Source organism: Cicer arietinum, chromosome 1, assembly GCF_000331145.2.
Source record: "Cicer arietinum cultivar CDC Frontier isolate Library 1 chromosome 1, Cicar.CDCFrontier_v2.0, whole genome shotgun sequence".
NCBI lineage: Eukaryota > Viridiplantae > Streptophyta > Magnoliopsida > Fabales > Fabaceae > Cicer > Cicer arietinum.
In genome coordinates this window covers 4,188,721-4,207,329 of record NC_021160.2, presented here as the reverse complement: position 1 = coordinate 4,207,329, position 18,609 = coordinate 4,188,721, and the positions used below count along the sequence as shown (strand labels likewise).

Genomic DNA, 18,609 nt, shown 5'->3' with positions numbered 1-18,609 from the left:
CTTTAAATACTTCATTACTTGGAATTTCTCCAATCAAAAGTCATAATTTTTTTGTGCTTTATTCCTTTCAATCAAAATAATTCAAACATAAGACAAACCATAATTCCTTTTATCAACATGTGGCTTGAGGGCAACAAAGAATGAATGGAGAGAATAGAAAGAAAATTCCTCTTCTTCTTTTGACAAGAAGAGAAAGAAAATTCCTGATTAACATTCCTATCTTAACCTTGTAAATTTCATATAGTTTATCAACATTACCTCACAAAATAGAATCCAGTTGCAATAAAACATCAATGGGCCATAAGGCCCTTAATCAAATGTGAAAGGCCAGTAATAATAATCAGGAGAAAAGCATGAGAGATAAGGGAGATTAATCAACATGTGAATGTGAATTAAGATAATCAGCAGCATTAATAATTGTGATTTTCTTTTGGTGGGGTTTTAGACAAGTGATAGTGTGTTTCAACCTCTAAAAAACCTCATTGGTTCACGTGTCATACTTACAAATACTAATTCTACTGCTCTATCTTTAGATTACAAATGTAAACACTAACCAATATGTTTTTCAATTTTCGTACTGAATTTGTTCCTTCAAAGTAAAGTGCCCAATAATATTTTCCATTTTTTATATATATATAATCTCCATCTCTATATGAATTGATGGAACTACCACCACAACAATGACTATAGCCACCTTTAGAACCACCTATATACAACAAGAAACACCATTTGCATCTTCTTGGAACCCTCTCTGACATAAAAATTGTCTGCAAATGCATATATCAGAAAATCTTCTGTCTGCCACTAGCATGGCTTTACCATTCCTCTTCTTTTCTTCCATTTCCTCAAGCTTTATTTGTTGAGACAAAGTGGAGGATTTTCCCTCCACGTTTTTACCACTCTCTTTTATAAGCTTTAATTAGAATTAGATGCATAAGCTTCTTGCTTATCCCTTTATCACAGCTTCAAAATGAAAAGGCAAGGAAAAAGTGGTCTAAAGTCTGACTATAAATATGGCCAGGTCCATAGTATTCAACTACATGAATTGAAAACTTAACTACTACCTCTTTTGTAGCCTTATTGAGGATCCAATTTCGTACTCATAATAACATGTCACTTTCCAGAGCCAAAAACTTCTTCCAGAGGTTCTGGTCAAATGAATTGGAAATCGGAAGTTTTACACATAGCAGTTTTTTGTCTAGTGATCTTCTACCGTCTCTTGGCGCCCGAATAAACCGGGAAACTAGACTACAAAAACACCTAATCTCCCCATTCAATCCTCACTATAGGTGATGACCCTTTTTACATAGTCACAATAACATAACTCTTATGAATATTGTGCATGCACCTTATCAAGTTTTCATATATAATTTATTACAGGGCTTGGGAGTTGTTACTGGTTGTTCTAGTCATATACTCAGCTTGGATTTGTCCCTTTGAGTTTGCCTTTCTGACTTATAAGCAAGATGGACTATTCATCATAGACAACATTGTCAATGGCTTCTTCGCCATCGATATCATACTTACATTCTTTGTTGCGTACCTCGATAGCCATTCTTATCTTCTCATTGATGATCCAAAGAAAATCGCAATCAGGTGATATATATATAAAACTTTTCTTCCTTCAAAACTAAAATGAATGTCCCAAAACCCTACTTACTTTATATTTCTACACAAAACATGCAGGTACATATCCACCTGGTTTGCTTTTGATATCTGCTCAACGGCACCACTTGAGCCCATTAGCCTCCTCTTCACTAATCGTAACAGTGAGCTCGGCTTCAAAGTTCTTAACATGTTTCGACTATGGCGTCTGAGGCGAGTCAGTTCCCTGTTTGCAAGGTTTGCCATCATATTATATTTAACTTCTTCATTCTGGTTTCATCGATTCTTCTATTTACTAGAATAAGCCAGTCATTGCTTACTTGTGCTTTCGTTTTGTTTCAGACTTGAAAAGGACATTCGCTTCAATTACTTCTGGATTAGGTGCACGAAGCTCATCGCTGTAAGTCACTAAACACCATAAGCTTCATTTCTTCCTTTACTATTTATGGGTACATCCAGGAACTGAATTGCCACTCACAAAATTTTCAGGTAACCTTGTTTGCAGTGCACTGTGCTGGATGTTTTAACTATTTAATTGCTGATAGGTATCCTGATTCCAAACGAACCTGGATAGGTGCTGTGTATCCAAATTTTAAAGAAGAAAGTCTTTGGGACAGATATATAACTGCGATATACTGGTCAATTGTCACGCTTACTACCACCGGCTATGGAGATTTACATGCTGAGAACACCAGAGAGATGTTGTTTGATATTGCTTACATGTTGTTCAACTTAGGTTTAACATCATACATCATTGGAAACATGACTAACCTTGTAGTGCACTGGACCAGCCACACCAGAAACTTTGTAAGTACTTTTAAGCTTAAGCTTCTTCTACTGCTTCTCAATTTGCCTGTGCCAGCCACCTGCTATGATAGTTTTATATTATATACATGTGTTGGACTCAACCCTTATTATCATTCAACAACGCCCTTCAAAGTCATTAACCAGGCCAATGTTCAATAAGTTAGTTTCAAATGCAGTGTAGGCCCCACAATTGACAAGTATATTTGAAACATCACACCTAGTACAATTCTTCAAGTCCAGAGTTTCATGTTATGTAGACCTTCGGTTATTTTTTTTGTTAGCTATAGCTAATTGTATCTTTTCTAAAACAAAAAACTCATTCAGATAAGAGGAACTTTATTTCTTCCCTCTAAATAAGAGAGGATTCATTTTGGTCACAGAGGGATACTGTCAAAGCAGCTTCTGAATTTGCTTCCAGAAATCATTTGCCAAATCGCGTACATGATCAAATGTTGGCACACATATGTTTGAGGTTTAAAACAGAAGGACTGAAGCAGCAGGAAGCATTAAATGATCTTCCGAAGGCAATTCGATCGAGCATCGCACACCATCTCTTTTTTCCTGTCGTGCAGAAGGTCTACCTCTTCCAAGGAGTCTCCCATGACTTCCTTTTCCAACTGGTAATACTCCACATGTCTTGTTTGTTTCAACTTTTTGTCTCTTGTAAGATGATGAAGAACTAAAGTTACAACATCTGACACCCAGTAACTGTAATAATACAGGTTTCAGAAATGGAAGCAGAGTATTTCCCACCAAAGGAAGAAGTGATACTGCAAAATGAGTCTCCTACCGACATTTATGTGCTGATTTCAGGGGCAGTGGTGAGTTAACTCAAGCATGGGTAGTAGTAACCATAAATGAATCTTAAGGAATGTCTACTAATTTTCAAATTATTCTTGTTGCAGACTCTTGTTCGCAGCATTGATGGCCATGATCAAGTATGTCATAACAATCAAACAGAACATGTTTTTTTCTTTCTTCAACTTGCATAATGAAAAAAAAGAATATAACTTCCTATCTCTATATTTCAGATTCTTGGCAAGGCAATTGCAGTAGATACATTTGGAGAGTTTGGAGTTTTATATCATGTACCGCAACCTTTCACAGTTCGGACCACAGAGCTTTCTCAGATTTTAAGACTGAACAGAACATCCTTAATGAATGTTTTAAAAGCAAATCCAGGAGATGCACAGATTATAATGGATAACCTTTTAATGGTAATTAGGATTTTCAAAGCCTCTAACTCAAAATATGGAGAATGTATTGCATAAATTATATTTATCATTCATTAACCCCCCTCCCTCAATAATAGTAGGTTCCTAATCATTTGTGATCCATATTTGACAGAGATTAAAGGGGAATGAAGGATCCAGTTTGGAATATCCACATACCGATCCTGGATCAGTTCTACATAAACCGCTTCACGGAGGTAACACAATAGAAAGCTCTTCTGACGAGTCTACAAATAATTTATATGGCCATTCCTCAATGCATGAAGGAGAGTATATAAATATCAGAGACTCAGAGAATAGTTTGCATAAAGTGACTAATGATGTTCATATAGTCACTAATAACATAATACCTGAGGTTGGAAAAGAAGATCTCCATGCCGCTGTGTTGCCTGCGCATAAGGGGAAACTAGACATTGTTGAAATTCTGCTCGAAAGAGATGCAAAAGCAAAGAACCCAAATGCCATAGGGTTGACACACAAAGCTCTAGTACAACAATTAAAAAACAAGAGCGTTTCTGACCGTAAAACGAATTGTGAAAGCGAGAAGAAATCGGACGAACATAGAATAGAGATTGTGGAGCCACAAATCCTTAACCATTGCAGGAATGGCTCAACCAGAAATAGTAGACAGGATGGTATTAGAACTAATAACTTCCCATTTGAGAAAGTATACACAGACTCCAATACAAGAAAATCTAATTGTCCAAGTCATATAGAAATGGCAAGGTTCAACAAGAAGAGGGTAACAATCCATTTGCTAAGTGGATGGCAAAGTAACTCGCATGGACAGCATGGGAAACTGATAATCCTACCTGATTCATTAGAAGAACTGCTCAAAATTGCTGGTAAGCTTTGAACCCAAAAAGATTAATTGATCATGATTTATGAGCCTATAATTTGAGAAACACATACACACACATGCCTGGAAGAGAATGGAGAGAGCGATATCAGTTTTCTGAACACAAAATTGAATAACACTGTACTGCTCTTACTTTCTACTTCTAACTATTAACTTGCAAAATTGCAGGAGAAAAATTTGGCGGCTTCAACCCCACAAAAGTAATTAATAAAGAGAATGCAGAGATAGACGACATTGATGTCATTCGAGATGGCGATCATCTCTTTCTTCTAGGCACTGATAGTGACTATTTGAGTGCATGATGTTACCATTGTAGATAGGAAGATAAGTAGTACCTTTAGAAATGTAATGACAATGGTATAATCAACTTTTGAAAAATTAAAATGCCAAGCATCCAGCAAGATATTGGAAAATCATACAATTCAAATTACAAAAGCTGCTCTTGGTTTATGATCGTTGAAACAAAATTTACAGTCTCATCAAGATGTCTGGTTGTAAATCCAAAAAAAAAAAGTCATATAATCGAGTGAGAGTCTCTACAACATGTTTGCTGATGTACTGAATGTTTAAAAAATATTGGATAGTTTCTTTTTTCCCCGAGAACCCAACTAATTAATTTCTTTACAACAAGAAGCGCTCTTGCTCAGAGTCACAGATGCCAGAGTAACTTCGAAGAAGCATCTCACATTGTATGAACACTATCTGGATTTCTAAAAACCGTCTAATGTATGCCTTTGATGAATAAAACTCATTTCTTCAAATTGATTGGTATAGGATGTGCTTCTGTGTTAAAAACAAATTTATCCAATGGAATATGGGAGCTATCTCCAAAAAGCAAGTATAAATACTTAAGTGTTTCTCCTAGAAAGAAAGTCTCCATTTTATCTCGTTTAGGAGGAGGAATACTAGTTACATCGTCCAAAGAACAATATCCACCAGTATCAACCTTTGTGTACTTTTCAAAGGCTTCAAAGATTTGCCAACCCCATTCACGATATCTGGAAGACAATGTATACGTATATGATTATTTAGAAAAAAAAATCTCAAAAAAGAAAAACTAGCCCATATTCAGTGTTTCTTGTGTGTGGTGACAAAAAATAAAAATATTAAGTAATCTTATACATAAGAGGGGGAAATCATACTTTAGATCTTCTGTAATACGGTACAAAACAAAGAACGATTCCACAGTTTCAGGTCTCAAAAGATTATGACGGTCAGCAGGTTTTATTATGATGTCATTAATATATTCTGAGCTCTTATTTCCCCCATCATGACCTTGTTCAGAAAATTCCTGGTTATCAAAAGAATACACCAGATGCTACATGTTATGTCTCAATTCTCACTATATATAAATGGAGCAAAAAACATACTGCCCATAAGAAGCATAAGAAGAAGAAAAAAAATTGTGAGCAGCACCGTAGAGAAGAGGACATAAGTAAATAATGAAATTTATAGCTGCTTTGAATGTGATCTACTAACATTTATTGAGTCCAAAATGTCATAAAAGCCCTACTAACCTCAGTATGAAAGTAAGCAATTTCAGGAGCTAGACCGGTTGAAGTCACTGAGTACATCTCAAAGCATGTTTTAGCCAAATCTTCTGCAAGCTTCAAATTTTCTAGGTCTTCAAGGTTAAGCATATTGTTTCCCATTGCCTGTTTCTTTGTTAGGCCTTTAGTGGCACCAAGTGCAAGAGTGCCGGGTAAGAAACACACCTGAATGAGCAGCATCAAAGTTTACTTCAATGTTAGTATGTCAATGTCAACATTAACCAGGTACCTCTTCGTTATTGTTGAAGTTATGGGTTTTAGATAAAACAAGGAGAAGAGAAAAAATAAAGAAATTTGAAATATGATTATGGTTTAATATAATCGATAAAAATTTGGTGCAAAAGACTAAGCCGTAGCACTACCCCGTATTTATACTAATACAAGACATCAAATCCTAAACAGATAGAAAACTCAAGAAAAATATCATGTTAATAATAATCAAGAAACATAGAGACTAAACTTACGAAAAAATCTAAGATGCTGCAAATATGAAACTAATCCTATGAGATAAACTAAGATATTCTAGAACATCTTAACATTAAGCTAGAATATTTCTTGGTTACTGCTCTCATTTTTATGAGTATCGGTTTAATTTTAATTCAACTACCACTGTTGAGTACATTCATTCATGACACCCTCACGTTACACAATGTTATAAGACTACATGCTCAATTTGTAAATAACCAAAATGCTTTCCCATAACAATAAAATCCAGCTCCTCACACGTAAAACATATTATTGAGATATTTCAAGTGTTTATGGAATTAATTTTAAACCATGAACATAACAGAGCATGAGTAAGTCTCTGCGAAGGCCGTAGGTTAAAAGTCATTTCATAAGATACGAATATCATAATATCAGAGGCAATAAAAAAACTGAATATGATGCTTCATGAACATAAATACAAATCGATATCTTCAAAGAAAAAAACCATCCACACTTCAGGATAATCAGACAAATACATAGCAAGTGCAGTACTACATATGGCACAAAAATTGTCATTCCCTTAATCCTGTTTCACTATTTCTACTCAATGATATTTTCAATCGACTAAAGCAATACATAAATTTCATGCAATGACAAACTTCAAAATTAGGAAGTGCTACCTACCAGGTGATCCATTTTTGGGCTGAAACCACCATTTGATCCATAAGGCAATTCTCCAACAAAAACTAATCCATTTGGAACTGATTTCTGAACAAGAAGATGCCTAACACCAGTCATTGCTTCCTTATACATCTCGTATAAATATGATGTATTGTTATCGCTACTAGGTCCACTCTGAAGCCATACTTTAAGTAAGTACTCATAGTAACTGTCGCCACGAGATCCCAGTCTAATGTTGTCTCCACTAAACTGACCAGAATGAGGGCTGCATTTAATTAATAGAAATATGTAAATGTTAGTAGAAATCTAATGAGAAAGGAATTTAAGACGCACGCCTGAAAGTGACCAAAAAAATTAGAGCAATAAAAGAAGCAAATGAACACAAAACAATTAAAAGATATATCAAGAATTATTTGAAGTGAGAATTAATGTCCAGATACACTAATTAAAATATATGCAATTCCATACCTAATGTAGATAGGAACTAGTCCTTCCACTTTCGGAAGAGTCTTCATGTGTTCCATGACTTTCATTGCCTCCAAACCATATTTCTCATCACCAGTTACAGTACTGAGATAATTGAACTCAAGCTGCAACGTGGAAACTTCTGACGTGCTACTCAGTCCACCAGGAGCTGGATGTGCTGATGAGTCATGCAGAACAACATCACTAAATGGAATAGGAGTTGGACTGGATGTGAAAGCAGATAGGAGACGGTCACCCAAATTCTTAGCAGTTTCTAGATAAACAGCCGGTTTAGGTCCTGCATGAGTAGAATTCAGTCCTTTTTCCCCACCACTTAAATGATATGCACTTAAAAGACCACCCAAAACCCGTATTGTGGTTTCAAATAAATTTACTTGTCCTTTTTTGCTAATTCTCTCAGAAAGGTGCTCTTCAACCCAGGATCCCGCATCAGCAACAACTTCATCAACACCCATTATCATAGCTGTATCAAGAGCATCTACTACTGTAGCACCTAATCCCCCCAATCCATCAATTCCATGGTGGCTAACTGGCATAAGTTCATCATAACCCATGGCATATTTTTTGTAACCAGACCACGCATGAATGAAAGCTTCTTTGACTTTTTGTTGCCTAGTAATCCACAACGCTTTGACATCTAGAGTTGCAGGTACATGGTCAATACTAGTATTACTCCCTTTAGTATCAGGAGGTAATTGAGGAGGAAGTCTTGGCGCCCGTCTCCAGAACTTCTTTAATCTGCTGGCACCAATAGTACTGTTGCTATGTTCTTCAGTCATTCCAATTACTTGATCTCGAGAAACTACATGACCTGGACTTGTCTTATGTGTCAGCACAAGGTATGCTACACCAAAGATCAATATCAAGCATAGAAACTTTCCAGTACTGCAGCTAATACAATCACGCTTTCGGTTATTGGTGAGGAAGCTCTGAGTAATAACCTGGAAAATTAGTAAGTATCAAACATTTGTCTTTCATTTTAATTTTCAGTAACAAACAGAAAACACATTTAATACAAGAAGCACAATACTCCAAATACATCACACCTCAAATTATTTATGCACATTTTTTATTTAGGTATAAATTGGATATCCCTGCTCAACTAGCCAACTATACATAGTAATTTCTCGAGCTGGGTAGGACCATATAGGTTATCAATCTCAACATTAAGAGTTTTACAGCCAGTGCATGCTCGGGACTCGGCAATTTGAACCCGAGACTACTAGTTAAGCTAGAAGAGACTCATTAACTCATCTCATAAACAAATTTAAACAAGATTAACACATTGGAACAAGTATCTCCGAATATAGCAGAACATAGCAAGCAACTAATTAAGCTGAAAAAACCACACAGCGGAGAATTAATCAATAGACCACATTTTGATCTTATTATTATTTTCAACCAACAAAGATATATCATATAATAAATCAGCAAAACGAAATTAATTAATTAACCAGTAGTAAAAGAAAGGGATAATAACTAAGAGAAATTGGAAACTATGGTGGTGAATTAAGAAAAGGGAAGAAAAAAGAACCTTGAAAAAAGAACGGTGGCGAAACTTGGCGTTATCGTAGTCAACATCTTTTCTGGAGTAGGGTAAAGACTTGGACATGCTGGATCCGGTCCGGTTCGATCCGATCCAATCCGAATTCTTATCGGAAACAGAACTTATGTGGAAATCAAAATTCGATTTCGCATCATCGATGAAACGAAGCAGCAACAATCACTGTGTCTCAGATCACCGTTTGCAAGGTTCTTTCAGATTAATAATTTTTAACAATGCATTGACTACGTTTATATATTTTCCATTTTTATTTTCTGGCTGTTGTCTCACATTCAGATAGGTGTGTCGTCCAGTTAATTACTGTTCGTACCTAAGGCAATTCTCTCATAAATAATCTGAATATATTATTTCTTTCATTCTATAATAGTAGTCATAATTGATTCATTTGTAAGAAATATTATTTCAAAATAACTAATATTTTTTTTATTTTTAGGGTGATATTAATTACTTTTCATTTCTTCATAAATGTCACTTCCTCATTTCACACATTAAATTATAGGGTAATAAACTAAGGAATAGATCTAGCAATTGAATTGAAGAGGAGTTGAAAAAAAATTAAAAAAATAAATTAAAAATACAAGTTTATCTTTATTTAACTTTTTGTCCATCATTATTTGAATGTGAACAAGTAAATTTTAAAAAATAAATAAACAAATAACTATTATAATATATATATATATATTGATAATATTAAAAAAAACATGAGATAAATATTAAAAAATAATAAGTAAATTTCTGTCATTGATAAATATTAAAAATTATTAGATAAATATTAAAAAACATGAGATAAATATTTGACACTCATAAATATAAAAAAATTATATGACAAATATTTGTCATTAATACATAAAAAAATATAATAAATATTTGCCATTGATTAATATTAAAAAATATAAGATTAATTTTATCATTTATAATATAAAATAATATGTGACATATTTTTTACCAAGAACATTTTTTTGTTTGATATTTAAACGGGGCAATATAAAAGTGACACAAGGTTTATTTGCTAGTTATTAATAAAAAATAATACTACATAAAATTCTTTATTAAAAATTGTAGACATATATCTATATTAATTCAGAAAAGTGCAGGTAGTTGTTAAAAAAAGTCAAACATATAAATATTTAATTATAAATGTATTAAAAGATTTTTTGACTCAAAAAAATATTAAAAATTGTATTTTTAATTATTTAAATGTTTAAAACTTATTATTTCTATTACAAAAACTTTCATTTTTTATTTATTAACAAATAATATTTTTATAACACTTGTTAGCAATAATGTTAATTAATATTATAATTGTAGGTGGAACGAGGAATTGGAGTCCACTCTAGTCGTCTCACAAATTCGTATGAATCAAATACGATATTGACGGTTGAACATTTTTTCCATCCCTAAAAGAATTTGGATTTGGTGTGGTAATCAATGCAAATATTCATGCATGCAATCAATGGCTGCAAAACCATTCAATCTCGGTTAGATGATTCAGATTTCAAGTAGATTATTTTTTTAAAATAAAAATCATTGAAGTGAATATATAAACCGTTCGATCTCGATCTAACGACTATACAATCACTAAATGTATAATGCGTGAAAACCAATGAAAGTAAAGAACTCATAAATCTATCTATGAATGCACCAACAATTGTATTGACAATTAGACTCTTGTCTCTCCCAACAAACATTGAACCATCCCAAGATACCACTTTTACTCGGTGTTGTTATGTAAAAATACTTGTTGACATCAAATACATATTTTGGTTCATTTACTTGCTATTTGATTCTTTTTTTTATCCCTTAATTAATTTTTGTTTCATTTGAATCTATTAACTATTATTCCGTTAGTCAATTTGATCATTTCCATTCGCTTTGAACTGAAACCGTGAAATGAAGTCTACTTGTCAAAATAATATCATAATTAGGATGTATGACTCACAAGATAAATGTCAAAAAGGGGTTTCAAACAAAAAATTTCCCTCCTCAGTTTTGCATTTTGCAGCCAACCTATTTTGTGAATATCTTATAATTCTATTTTGATTCTATTTTGTGAACATGTTATGACATCAAACAATTCATAAACATCATAAATTGTTGTGGACTTGTTAACAACTTCAAATATATAAAGCAATAATAAATAAATAAAAATAAAGAATCCTAATCGTATTGATGAGTTGAATAGTTTAATCAAAAAACTAATTTTGAAAACTTTAATTTCGACTATTATATTGAGAAGTACTTATAATCATAAGACTAATTTGACAACTAACCTTGATTTAATTTTTTTCATTAAAATTGACAGAAATGACCATGCCAACTATAGAACTATAATTAAGAATTAAAATCAAACGAAAATTAATTAAAAGACAAAAATAAATTAAAAGATCAAAAGAGTAACTGCACTATTAAAATAGAACCAAAAATTATTTTAATCAAAATAAAATTTATAATTTTCAATGGATTCAATCTTAATTAAAATTACTAATCTCATGAGTCCAAATACCCTATTGAAATAGAATACTCGATTAAGAATATTATTTTTTTTACTTCAACTCTTGATATTGAAAGAACCCACAAGTTGACCATTTCTTCCAACAATCTTAAACTGACACATAGGTTAGTTAACTCTCAATCTCCAAGTTCTCCTTTGCTTTCACTTTTCATCATCTAAAAAGCCACATCAACTCATTGGAATTCCCATCAATCCTCAATATCTAAGCGCTCTCACTTCCATAATTTTCATCACAAATGCATCACAAAACTTACTTCCTACACCCCCTTTCATTCTCATGGCCAATCTCAAATGCATACTCACAACTCTTTTCTTTGTCTTCCTCATGACAATCTCTCACACTTCTTCTTCTTCATCACATTCTTCCAATAACAACAACCAAGAGATCCAATCTCAAAGCCCTTCCTCAACAATCCCTTCTACAATATCAAACTACCACCAAGTGTTCTACCTCAAGAACACCGACAGCACTCCAATGTTTTTGAGAAAACAAGAACGTGTCAAGAACAGGAGAATGAACAGAAATAAGAACATGAAACAGAGGAAACAGAGAAAACAGAGGAAGAAAATGGTCAAGAACATGATGCAGTCGTCACGACCTTTTTCTGTTATGCTTCCAAAGGGTTTTGTTCCTCCTTCAGGTTCTTCACCTTGTCATAATAATCAACCCAATTCGGTGTCGTTTCACTGCCATCTCACTAATACAGAACCTTGATTATGTTCTTCACTTCTTCACAATGTTTATTATTATATACATATATGTATTAATTAATTATACATGCATGCAACAGAAGCAATTTACAGTGAAAGAATTATGAGGAAAGAATGTTCCACATTTGGTTATTACTCGATCGTCTTGATCTTTCTTGCATTATTTAATTTGTATCACTTCCTCGATGACACTTGTTCCCTTTTTTTTCTTACTTTTTTTTGTCAAAATAATATCATAATTAGGATGTATGACTCACAAGATAAATGTCAAAAAGGGGTTTCAAACAAAAAATTTCCCTCCTCAGTTTTGCATTTTGCAGCCAACCTATTTTGTGAATATCTTATAATTCTATTTTGATTCTATTTTGTGAACATGTTATGACATCAAACAATTCATAAACATCATAAATTGTTGTGGACTTGTTAACAACTTCAAATATATAAAGCAATAATAAATAAATAAAAATAAAGAATCCTAATCGTATTGATGAGTTGAATAGTTTAATCAAAAAACTAATTTTGAAAACTTTAATTTCGACTATTATATTGAGAAGTACTTATAATCATAAGACTAATTTGACAACTAACCTTGATTTAATTTTTTTCATTAAAATTGACAGAAATGACCATGCCAACTATAGAACTATAATTAAGAATTAAAATCAAACGAAAATTAATTAAAAGACAAAAATAAATTAAAAGATCAAAAGAGTAACTGCACTATTAAAATAGAACCAAAAATTATTTTAATCAAAATAAAATTTATAATTTTCAATGGATTCAATCTTAATTAAAATTACTAATCTCATGAGTCCAAATACCCTATTGAAATAGAATACTCGATTAAGAATATTATTTTTTTTACTTCAACTCTTGATATTGAAAGAACCCACAAGTTGACCATTTCTTCCAACAATCTTAAACTGACACATAGGTTAGTTAACTCTCAATCTCCAAGTTCTCCTTTGCTTTCACTTTTCATCATCTAAAAAGCCACATCAACTCATTGGAATTCCCATCAATCCTCAATATCTAAGCGCTCTCACTTCCATAATTTTCATCACAAATGCATCACAAAACTTACTTCCTACACCCCCTTTCATTCTCATGGCCAATCTCAAATGCATACTCACAACTCTTTTCTTTGTCTTCCTCATGACAATCTCTCACACTTCTTCTTCTTCATCACATTCTTCCAATAACAACAACCAAGAGATCCAATCTCAAAGCCCTTCCTCAACAATCCCTTCTACAATATCAAACTACCACCAAGTGTTCTACCTCAAGAACACCGACAGCACTCCAATGTTTTTGAGAAAACAAGAACGTGTCAAGAACAGGAGAATGAACAGAAATAAGAACATGAAACAGAGGAAACAGAGAAAACAGAGGAAGAAAATGGTCAAGAACATGATGCAGTCGTCACGACCTTTTTCTGTTATGCTTCCAAAGGGTTTTGTTCCTCCTTCAGGTTCTTCACCTTGTCATAATAATCAACCCAATTCGGTGTCGTTTCACTGCCATCTCACTAATACAGAACCTTGATTATGTTCTTCACTTCTTCACAATGTTTATTATTATATACATATATGTATTAATTAATTATACATGCATGCAACAGAAGCAATTTACAGTGAAAGAATTATGAGGAAAGAATGTTCCACATTTGGTTATTACTCGATCGTCTTGATCTTTCTTGCATTATTTAATTTGTATCACTTCCTCGATGACACTTGTTCCCTTTTTTTTCTTTCTTTTTTTTTTTTTTTTTATCTTGGAACATAGAACAATAAGAGTTAAAAAAAAACGTTCGTATGCTACTAGCTATTGATGTTAAACCAGTGAAGATTTTGTTTCCTATATATATATTTCTGGTTTCATCTGCTTCAAAAGTGGCCATTTTTCAGTGTTTTTAACTATTCTTGGTCATAATTATGTAAGTTAATAATGGGTGCAAAACATGTAAATCATAAATGTTTCATACCAAATAATACAAAACATTGCTTATTTCCCTATTTTTCCAATTTTCTACTAGTCTTTTTTGTTATTTCTTTATTAATTTCTTACTCAACTATTTCCTCTGGGTACAATATATTTTGACTTTTGTTTATATTTATGAGAAAGAGAGTACTTGATAAGTAATATGTAAATATCTTTGTGATGCATTCGGACCATGGTGAACATAGCTAAGACCAAATGTATTTAAGCTTTTACTAATAAGAAAAAGAAATAAAAATACATAACTTGCAATCTAATTAAGGGTGTGCACATATCAAGATTTAGAGGGAGAGATGTCTGTTATTTCATAGAATAGTTGCTGGAAAGGTGGGAGCGAGTTTTGGTGCACAAGACTCGAATTGGCATGTGAAAATGCATCATTGGGGAGAACAAAAATACTACCATAGTACCATGTTTAAAGAAAGGCTTTTTAATTAAAAGTTTCGTAGCGTTTACTTTGTTCCTGCATGTAATGCATCGTAGACGATGTGCCACACAAGTCGGATCCCTGTCACCAATGTACATATATTTTCAACCTTTTTCCAAGAGACTAAACATACCACATAATTAAGTACTTTCTCAAATGAAATTATGAAAGAGAAACCCGGACAATATATGGGAATGGAATTCACTCGATCTCATTTTAAATGTCTCGTAGGGAGATATAATTATATAGTTAAGAATAAGTTAAAAAGGAAAGATTTAATTGATATTTATGACGTCGGAATAAAAATGTTTTCGGCAGTTTGTCTTGTTTGAAGGGCTCTATTTGTAATCCATTCTTGTTCTTGTGTCAATGTGTAGATAGGTTCGACCCCCATTCGAATTTGTAAAGTGTGACATAGATGTTTTGTTTTTTGTACAACTTGTTGGGTGGTTGTTGAAGTATGTCTTAGAGGTCAGTTTGATCTATTGTAGGGAGAAAATACCATTTGAATCCAATTGATTATTATGGGTTTTAGACTTAGAAAAATATACGTACCAAAGAGAACAATCGATTAATGCGAGATCTTTATTTGAATAATGTTATTTTGATAATGATGTCGAGTTGGCGGTAGATGACAATTTTATATAAATAAGGCAAAAAGATGTCACATTTTTTCTTTCTTTATATTGTTTAAACTCTATGGAAGAGTTCGTTAAAAGACAAGTTATGCTGTTGTTCATTTAATATTTCTTTTTAGTCTTTAAATCTTTCATGAAATACATTACCATCTCACTTTTTTCTGATTACATTTTTGTTAATAAAATACATCAGATCTTTTATTACAAATCAACTCTACAAGAGCATTATACCCGTTTTTTTCCTCTCACTTTTCTTTCTATTATAAGTTTTTAGTAATTTTTTCCCCTCCTATTTCTCTTTCCTTTAACATTCCTTCTCAAAACCAAACAGTATTGCAATTTCTACCACTCCGTTCCAAACCCAATAAACCCCTACAACAATTCACACGTGACACGGCGCAAGTGCAGTGTTGAGAGTTTGTTTCCACAGTCCTCAGAACTACGAAAATGTGAAAAACAAAACATGTCAGTGAGGCAATTCATCAAACACCTACGACCCCTCCGCAACATTTCCAACAACACACTCTCACCCTTTCACTCTCTCTTCACCCGTTCCCTTCAAGCCACAAACCACACCCTCCAACAACAAGAAGATCCTCAATCTCTTCTCAAACAAGACCCAATCGAAATCTGCACCTCTCTATGGATCAAAACATTTTCCTCCCCAAAAACCACTTCCTTCCCTAACCTCACCGGTTTTCTCTCCAATTTCGATCTTTGGGTCTTCGCCTATCAACGCTCATGCGCCCACGTCACCGGAACTTTCCCTCCTCGCAACGCCATTCACACCAACCACCTTCGTGATATTCTCTCCCTCCGTAACGCCGTTATACGCGGTCGTTTTACATGGAACGACAAAACCCACCAATTACTTCGATCACCAAACGACAAAACCTTTTCAAAACCCCTCTCAAAACGCAAACTTCAAGTTTTTATCGAATCCAACGAGCCTTGTTTTCAAGACAGGGTTGTCCAAGAGGTTCTTTTGAACATTCTGGAACCAGTTTTTGAACCTAAATTTTCTCCAAAATCACACGCTTTTCGACCCGGTAGAAATGCACACACTGTTATTCGAACCATTCGGAGTAACTTTGCGGGTTACTTGTGGTTTTTGAAGGGTGATTTGAGTGAGATTTTTGAAAAAGTTGATACCAATGTTGTGATGGAATGTGTTGAAAAGGGTACTAGAGATAAGAAAGTTTTGGGTTTGATTAAATCTGCTTTAATGGGGCGTGTTTCGCGAAAAGTAGTTGAAGTTGAAGAGTTGAAGAAAGATAAGAAGAGGAAAGCTACTAAGAAGAGGATTCTTAAAGAGAATGAACCGAAACCGGATCCTTATTGGTTAAGAACATTCTTCAGTTTTGCTCCTGAGGAGGCTGCTAAGGTACCTTCTTATGGTCATTGTGGGATTTTAAGTCCATTGCTTGCTAATGTTTGTCTTAATGAATTGGATCATATGGTAGAAGAAATGATTGTTGAGTTTTTTAGGCCTAGTAAGTTTGATTCTATATGGAAGCATTCAATTGATGATGGATGTCATAACCCGGCTTGGCCCGAGTTTGTTCCGTCTAGTGGGAACGAGAAAACTAGGAAGATGGATTACATAAGATATGGTGGTCATTTTCTGATTGGGATTAGGGGTCCTAGGGAGGATGCTGTTGAAATTAGGAAGAAAATTGTTAGGTTTTGTGAAAGTAGATTTGGGTTAAGGTTGGATAATTCCAAGTTGGAGATCGAACATATTGCAAGGGGTATTCAATTTTTGGATCATATAATATGTAGAAGGGTGATTCATCCAACCTTGAGGTATACAGGTTCTGGAGGTAACATAGTGAGTGAGAAGGGTGTGGGTACTTTGCTTTCGGTTACTGGTAGTTTACAACAATGCATTCGCCGGTTTAGGCAGCTTGCGCTCGTTAAGGGTGATAAGGATCCCGAGCCACTTCCGTGTAATCCTATGTTGTATTCAGGGCAAGCTCATACAAACTCTCAGATGAATAAGTTCCTTGAGACCATGGCTGATTGGTATAAATATGCTGATAATCGCAAAAAAGTTGTTGGCTTTTGTGCCTACGTGGTTCGTAGCTCTTTGGCTAAACTGTATGCTGCTAGGTATAGGTTGAAGTCCCGTGCCAAAGTGTATGGAATAGCTTCGCGAAATCTCAGTCGACCTCTAAGGGAGAGTACCAACAATTCTGCACCTGAGTATTCAGATCTTTTGAGGATGGGGCTGGTGGATGCAATTGAAGGTGTTCAGTTTTCGCACATGTCTTTGATTCCATCTTGCGATTATACTCCGTTCCCGAGAAACTGGATACCAGATCACGAGAGGGTGTTGCATGAGTACATAAAACTTGATAATCCTAAATTTTTCTGTGAATTGCTCAGATATGTTAAGCAAAAAGGCTTAAGTATTCCTCAAGAGGAAATTTCTCAAATGGTATGGGACTACAAAACTCTTGGGGTCCGTTATTTTCGATCTGACAGAGATAAAGAAGTGAAAGCTGATTTAAAGGAGATAACTGAATAAGTTTGACATTGGTTGAAAATTTGTGGAATTTTCAAAATTGATGATCTCATCACTGTTGAGAAATTTCTATGTTGAGTGTAAGAGTCCTTTAATTACTATTCTCACAAGAAATGTTAGTTGATGCGGACTCTATCTACATGAAATATGAATGTGCTCTTTGGAAGGGTAAAACTCAGATGACAGTGTTGTAACTTGTAATTAACTACTAACAATATAGAACATGGCAACATGTACAAACATAATTTTCTACATTGTCGAATTGAATTGAGTTTTTTCATTAGAATTTACATAAATGCTGAAATTTTAATACATTGGGATCCTTTCTTCCCTGCATCAAACCATAACGTTTGGTGATATATTTTCTTTAACCTCATAACAAATCTTCTTGTTGCTTAATCTTGATTTGTGTTGCAAACCCAAAGAGTGCAAAAACAGAAGTATTTGATAGAAAAATAAGAGAGGAGTTGTGTATTATTGATGACAAAAATATGAAAATGCAGAAGGGTGTATTACAGGATCCTATATTTGGAATTCCATCAAGAAGTCTAGAACTTGTTTTCATGATGGCTATATGGTGATGGGA

At 33.8% G+C, this 18,609-nt stretch overlaps 3 protein-coding genes across 4 annotated transcripts; 2 read left to right on the top strand and 1 right to left on the bottom strand.

Annotated features, from left to right (window-relative positions):
- Window positions 1-388: 388 nt before the first annotated feature.
- Window positions 389-4,970, top strand: LOC101514943 (potassium channel KAT3-like). Its single transcript, XM_004485969.4, has 11 exons — window positions 389-1,289; window positions 1,381-1,596; window positions 1,687-1,842; window positions 1,948-2,005; window positions 2,095-2,412; window positions 2,793-3,032; window positions 3,135-3,233; window positions 3,318-3,350; window positions 3,444-3,629; window positions 3,760-4,489; window positions 4,672-4,970. The coding sequence occupies exons 1-11, from the start codon at window positions 1,111-1,113 to the stop codon at window positions 4,803-4,805; spliced, it is 2,349 nt and encodes a 782-aa protein (XP_004486026.1). The 5' UTR covers window positions 389-1,110; the 3' UTR covers window positions 4,806-4,970.
- Window positions 4,907-9,515, bottom strand: LOC101515695 (mannosyl-oligosaccharide 1,2-alpha-mannosidase MNS3). Of its 2 annotated transcripts, none has more exons than XM_027330667.2 (6): window positions 9,181-9,515; window positions 7,629-8,575; window positions 7,164-7,425; window positions 6,021-6,218; window positions 5,646-5,794; window positions 4,907-5,501 (listed from the first exon to the last, which is right to left on the bottom strand). In XM_027330667.2, the coding sequence occupies exons 1-6, from the start codon at window positions 9,256-9,258 to the stop codon at window positions 5,252-5,254; spliced, it is 1,884 nt and encodes a 627-aa protein (XP_027186468.1). In that variant the 5' UTR covers window positions 9,259-9,515; the 3' UTR covers window positions 4,907-5,251. The 2 variants fall into 2 exon arrangements, with proteins under 2 accessions (XP_027186468.1, XP_004486029.1); XM_004485972.3 differs by having other exon boundaries at window positions 7,629-8,587; window positions 9,181-9,514.
- Window positions 9,516-15,744: 6,229 nt separating this feature from the next.
- On the top strand, window positions 15,745-18,275 carry LOC101514611 (nuclear intron maturase 1, mitochondrial). Its single transcript, XM_004485968.4, has one exon. The coding sequence runs from the start codon at window positions 15,960-15,962 to the stop codon at window positions 18,024-18,026; it is 2,067 nt and encodes a 688-aa protein (XP_004486025.1). The 5' UTR covers window positions 15,745-15,959; the 3' UTR covers window positions 18,027-18,275.
- Window positions 18,276-18,609: the final 334 nt, after the last annotated feature.